Source organism: Gavialis gangeticus, unplaced genomic scaffold (genome assembly GCF_001723915.1).
Source record: "Gavialis gangeticus isolate Ggan-Ray unplaced genomic scaffold, GavGan_comp1, whole genome shotgun sequence".
NCBI lineage: Eukaryota > Metazoa > Chordata > Crocodylia > Gavialidae > Gavialis > Gavialis gangeticus.
Window position 1 is genome coordinate 9,279,844 of NW_017729029.1, and position 6,084 is coordinate 9,285,927.

General features: G+C 46.0%; 1 protein-coding gene across 1 annotated transcript in view; it reads left to right on the forward strand.

Annotated features, from left to right (window-relative positions):
- FRMPD3 (FERM and PDZ domain containing 3) overlaps positions 1-6,084 on the forward strand; it is a 75,229-nt gene that overhangs the window by 51,633 nt on the left and 17,512 nt on the right. The window contains exon 12 of the mRNA XM_019521189.1: positions 3,144-3,288. Coding sequence (XP_019376734.1) covers positions 3,144-3,288 — 145 coding nt within the window. The remainder of the gene's footprint in view (positions 1-3,143; positions 3,289-6,084) is intronic.

Below are 6,084 nucleotides of genomic sequence, written 5' to 3' on the forward strand. Positions count from 1 at the left end.
ATCCTTTGTGTTGTAAGATGAATCTGCTTCTTTTTCTTTCTTTCTCTTGTTTCTCTCTCAATGCTTTTTCATCTAAACTTGGCTTTATTATTCGTGCAGAAGGCGGGGTAAATTTGCACCTTATAATTATTATTGTTTGTGACCGTATTATGTGTAACCATGGTGAAACACTGTTGTGAGGGAAACAAGAACGTGCTGATGGTAAAGATTGTTGTTTGAGCCTATGTCTTTCATTCCTGTTAAGAGAGCTGTCCAGTGGTGGCTGAGTCAACATTTTTACTCCACCATGGACTTTACAGCTGAAGCACTGAACCCCAGCCTGGCTCAAGCAAAGCTCAGAGCTAAACAGCATTATTTCTTCTCTTGCTAAGGGCTGGTGGCTTGACACCATGGTAGAATGCATGGCTTAGTTCAAGGGAGCAGAAGGGACAAGTATGTGCATAACTGAGGCCAGGTCAACATCTGCCAGGATGGGATGGTATTTCCTCACCAACTGAGCAGGGAGAACATTCACAATCAGTAAACTGTACTGAGCACTAGTGCTAAACAGGTCAATAGACATTGGAAACCATCTGTTATACTATGAAGCAGGAAAACGGGATGGTCCTGAAGCCACTCACCCCACAAGGGGTTGGATATCTTCAGACCCAGTTTTGTTTGCTTTAGAAAGCATAATGGCATCCATTCCTTGTGCCCACTGCTTCAATCCCTGCTCTGCTGGAGGCTATGAGGAGATGATAAAGAAGTCACCATCAGACTTCTTCTGAGGCAGGGTGGCTCCTGTTCTATTCATAACTTAGGAACCACAAGTATATCAAGTCACTTCCAACCCTGCTTACATCTCCTCTGGCAGCTCCCCAGCCGTCTAAGTGTGTGAGGCTGCGGGCTTTCAGGTACAGCCAAGCAATAAAGCCTGCTGTATTGGCTTGGACGTTCGTGGTTTCCAAGCAGCAATGCTGTTGGGCAGCTAGGACACATGACCAGGAATCAGGAGACCTGTATTCTATCCCAGCCCTGCCATTGACTGGCTGTCTGACCTTGGTTAAGTCACTGTAATCCTGTATTTCTCTTCCCACCTTTGCTGGCCTTGCGTGTTTAGCTTGTTAACGCTTTTATTACCTTTGGGGCCTCTGGAAGCAAATGGTACTAGGCATAATAATCATCACCATCATTTAGATGCCTTATTATCCCAGAGGTATCAAGTCACCTCCTGCCCTCACTGTTTGAGTCTTACTGTGGCCAGTGGAGTATATGGCCTCATCCAGCTATTATGGAGTAGGCTATGGCACAAGGTTTTTCTTATGTTCTGGAGGGCAATGAGATGAGCTCTCCTTTGCACTGCTCATTAGTTTGCTTTCCATTAAAACTTCATGAACTGCTCCGCTCTAGAGAAGATGGGTATGGGTCACCACGCAAATAACTTGAGTGACTGGTATCTGTGCCTTAGCACTCTAGTTAGCCCAGGTGCGGTTAGCCCAAGTGCGACCACTCAAACTGGAAAGATGGCCATGAGCTACTGTGTACTCACTGTTTCTGTGCTGAAGAAGAGTTTAATAGAGGCAGAAGTAAAAGCTTTAGGTGTCCTCTCTCATACCTGGGCTCACCTAGAGGCCACCTCATTGAGAGGGCCATGCCCCGCAGGGAGCTACCTTGCTGTGAGGTTCATGTCCTGGAGTGGATATGAAGGATGGGTGTGCCTAATAAAATTAAGTCTTTGAGCAATTAGTGGTCCCTGAGTAAATGGCAGCCCAGGAAAAATGCCCACCCTGCTCCCCTGCATCCCTGCGCCTGGCTTCATTTCCTGTGTGTTTCTAGGAGCACTGGAGAAACATCCCATTGTTCTTTGTGCTGCAGTGACCATTTCCAACTGACTTGTGGGAGAACTTGTCTGCCCTTCTGGGCACACAGGGGACTTGAGAGAAGGCTGTGGAGATTTGTCAGCACTCAAGTGGATGAGCCTGTATTCCAACCAAGTTCCTAGTCTAAGTAAAAGCAGTGGTCAAAGGTTGTTGGGTTTTTTTCTTGTAGCCTCATAAATCAACTTGTCTCAGTTTAAAGCACCAGCAAACTAGGTCAGAGGGTTTTGCACATGGATGTCAGAGACCCAAGAAAGCACCAGAGTGAACTCTGCAGGGAATATCTACCAGTGACCTTGTATGGACTGGTCGGTCTTAGGCATTGTCTGTACTAGGGGTCTCTCCAGCCACCGGTAGCCAACCACAGCATAGCTGCAACTGTGCAAGTTCTGGTGCATACAACCAAAGACACTGTTTGCTCCAGCTGAGCTGCTCAGAACCAGGGTAAGCTGTGTGATTGTAACTAAGTGCTCTGCCTGTCAACACTAGAGAACCATCTCTGCCAGGGTGACAAAGCCTTACATTTGCAGATAGAAATAAAAGCCTGCTCCTAACAACGGCCTCGTCCTAGCATCATAGGGAGGAGAGAGAATTGAGGAACCTTGTCAGTTTTATCACGTTAAGTTTGAAGGGGCTAAATTGAATACACAAAAACCGAGATTGTATCTAATTTTCCCTTAAAGTAGGGATTAAACCTTTCTTAATATAAAAACAAATGTTCCTCTCAAAGGAAATGGCAACCCATGCTTCCTGAGGCATAGATGTAATTGTCTAGGAGGTTAGAAGTATGTCTGTCCTGTGGGTTAGGAAGGACCAAACATTAGTCCTAGTCCTTCCTGAAGTTTGTTGCTAGAATCTACTTTATTAGGAAGGTCATGCAGTTGTCATGGGACTGGATTCCATGAAGCAGGAGGTTCCTTCCAGTCCAACATTCTTATGTTTCTGTGGGTCCATCCAGCTCCTTGTGGCTTTGTTTTAACACTGGGACTTGTAGATGGGTATGAATACAATGAGAACACTCACCTACTTTTATTGTTTGGGCATAAAGGGAAGGAGCCATCAGTCATACTGGTTATAAAGCTCAGTTATGTGCCTAGGGTCATTGGGTTGTGTGGTGGTACCAAGGGTTGAGGGAATAAACAGGGGTAATAAGTGCTGAGGTAGCATTCCTCTCCCATGTAGAAAGACTGAAATATGGGCTGTCAAATGCCACACCCTTCAGAGTTCTCTGCTTGCTTTGTTCATCTATTAAGCCCTCTTATACACTTTCCTTACCTTCTTTTCTAGCCCCTAGTGCTGCTGATGGAATGGCCTGAAGCCACCAACTTCGCCTGCCTGATAGCAGGTTACTGCCGGCTCCTGGTGGACTCCAAGAAGATGATATTCTCTCGGCCTCCCAGTCAGCCACCACCTCCTCAGATTATCAAGGCAGGTATGTTTCAGCTTCTGCTATTTGTGGGCCCATTCCCCATAGTGTAGGCCAGGCCTTGACACAAATGGAGAGTCCCTAGTTTCCCTATTGCCTAAAGAAAAGAGAGGGAGACCACAGCCACACCCTCTGGGGCCTGAGCTGGGGAGACAGTCCCTCCCAGCTAGACCTTGCCTCAAGCAGAGTTTGTCTAATAGGCCTGTGCAAGTCAGCAGCGATCCGATCCAGCTTCAGATCCAGCCGCTTTGGATGGCCATGATCTGATCTGGAGCTCCGGACCGGGTTTCTGTCTCAATCCGGCTGAAGCAGCTCCGAAGCTTTGGAGCCACCTTGGAGATCCGGCCATGAGGTATAATGGGGAATCAATGAAATATCTATAACTTTATTGTTTCTTTTCTGATTTGGATGAAACATGCAGGGATGGTAGCCTCTGCTGAGAGCATGAAACCTGCCAAGTTTCAAGAAGATCGGTGCAGGGGTTTGGGGGGAACTGTACCCCAAATTCTTGAAAGCCAAACTCATGTCACGGCTGTCTGTCACACCACAGGGAGGTAAAAACTGCATGGGTGGTAGCTCTTACTGAGGCCACAAAGCCTGCCAAGTTTCAAGGAGATGGGTGCAGGGGTTTGGGGGCACCCTGCACCGATCTCCACACCTGGCAGGCATCGTCGCCGCAGCAGGGGCCACCATCCCTGCAGCCTTCACCCTGCTGCGCCTTAACACACACAGTGTCACCCATGTCACATGTTTTGCTTGTCCGCAGCTTGAGGGGCAGTTCCCTGCAAACCCCTGCACCGATCTTCTTGAAACTTGTCAGGCTTTGCGGCCTCAGTAAGAGCTACCACTCCTGCAGTTTTCACGCCACTATGTTGTAACGCCTAGATGTAACATGAGTTTTGCTTTCAAGAATTTGGGATGCTGGTCCCCACAACCCCCTGCACCAATCTTCTTGAAACTTGGCAGGCTTCATACTCTCTGCAGAGTCTACCACCTCGTAAAATTTCATCCAAATTGGACAAAAAACAACAAAGTTATTGATATTTTATTGTTTCCCTATTATACCCTATGGCCAGATCTCCAAGGCGGCTCTGAAGCACTTCAGAAGCTCCAAACCCCTTCAGGAAGCCTAACAAGGCCAGCATTTCGACCTGGATGTGCTGCTTCGGACCCTGAAGCATCCAAAGCTTCTCTGGATCTGAAGCTCTGTCCGAAGCCTCACACAGCCCTAGTGTCTAATGGCCCTGTCACATAAAGAAGGGAGAGTGAGTCCATAGCTTTGCAACCCCAGCCCTCCTTCCCCAGAATGCCACTAGCCAGCCAATATGTAGAGGGACAGAGCAGCCCAACATCCCTGGCAGGTGGCCCAGTTGTGTGTTTTGCATGCCAGTGCCAAAGCCACCAGTTCAGTACCTTCCTCTTTTTTGTGTGTCGTGGGCATGGTTGTTCCTCCTCCTTCCTGCCTCTTAATTTTTTTACAGTCCCCTTCCCTTCCCTTCCTCCTTGGAATGACACTGAGGGAGCCCCAGTCCCAACCCCCAAACTGTAAATGTCCCGCAGAGAGGCCATGTCACTGTGTCTGATTGGGGAAGGATGGCAGATGGCCCAGTGAAGCTGCTGGTTCAAGACCTCGCTTTTTTTGCATGTCCTCCTGGATGCTCTTATTTTTAATTAATTTGTTTATCTCCTCCTCCACCCTCTCAGAATGACACTCATGGAGCCAAGTCCTCAAAGCCTGTGCCTTGCTTCAGAGTCTCCAGTGTCCCTGCTGGCTAAAGAAAGGAGAACAAGGCTGCAGCCTCGCAGATTAAGGCCCCAGCCCAAACCCCAGAACAGCACTAGCCACTAAGGTGTAGAGGGGTAGAGTAGCCAAAAGCCCCTAGCAGAGCTCCAAGCACCAAAGTGTCTGCCCACCATAGGTTAGGGTAGAGATGTAAAATATCTGAAAATTTTGAAGCGATGGAAAAAAACCAGTTTTTTCCATTTTTTTCCGGAAAAAATGGACATTTTGGGAAAAATTGAAATATGTGTAATACTTATTTTCTTAGCACTCTTTACAGATCTAAATTCACTTTGCGCCTTTAAGAACATAAAATGTATAATGTATAACTTGGTTTGCTCATAAAATTATCACGTTTGGTATATTTATTAAATTTACAGGTATAGTTTATTCAGACAATAATTACAAATTTACTAATTGAATTTACTTTAAAATGTTTTTAATTTTTCTTACAAATGGAGCTACAAGCTGCTGGACTCTAAGGAACCTAGCATCTCATAGTTTTTGCCAGTTTATGAGAAGCAGGCAAAAATTAAATTTAAAAATAGAAGAAACTATTGACATAGTAAAACAAAGAAAATTATTATGTATTCTGGACGTAGTCTCCTCCACAGTGTCAAGCAGATACAGAAAGCACTCATCTTTAGAAAAAGAGCTGAGAAAAAAAGGGAAAAAAACCAAGACTCATTGAATACAAATTTTGCTACATGAAACTTTGTCTAATCAGTCTCATTTTGTGAGCTATCACTATCTGATACTTCATTTTCATCATCTTCATGGACTTTAGAAAACTGAAGGTTTGCCCAGATTGAGACAAGCTTCTCTACTCTTTCACATGTTAGTTTATTTCTTGATTTGATGTGAGTGTTTCCAAACATAGACCAGTTTCTTTCACATGCTGCAGAAGATGAAGGAATCTGAAGTAGGCAAGAAGCAAAAGGAGTCAGAGGCTGTGTTGTGCAAAGGCCTTGCCACTATGTTGTAGGAGGGATATGCTTGGCAGAGTCCCAGACTGCATTCCT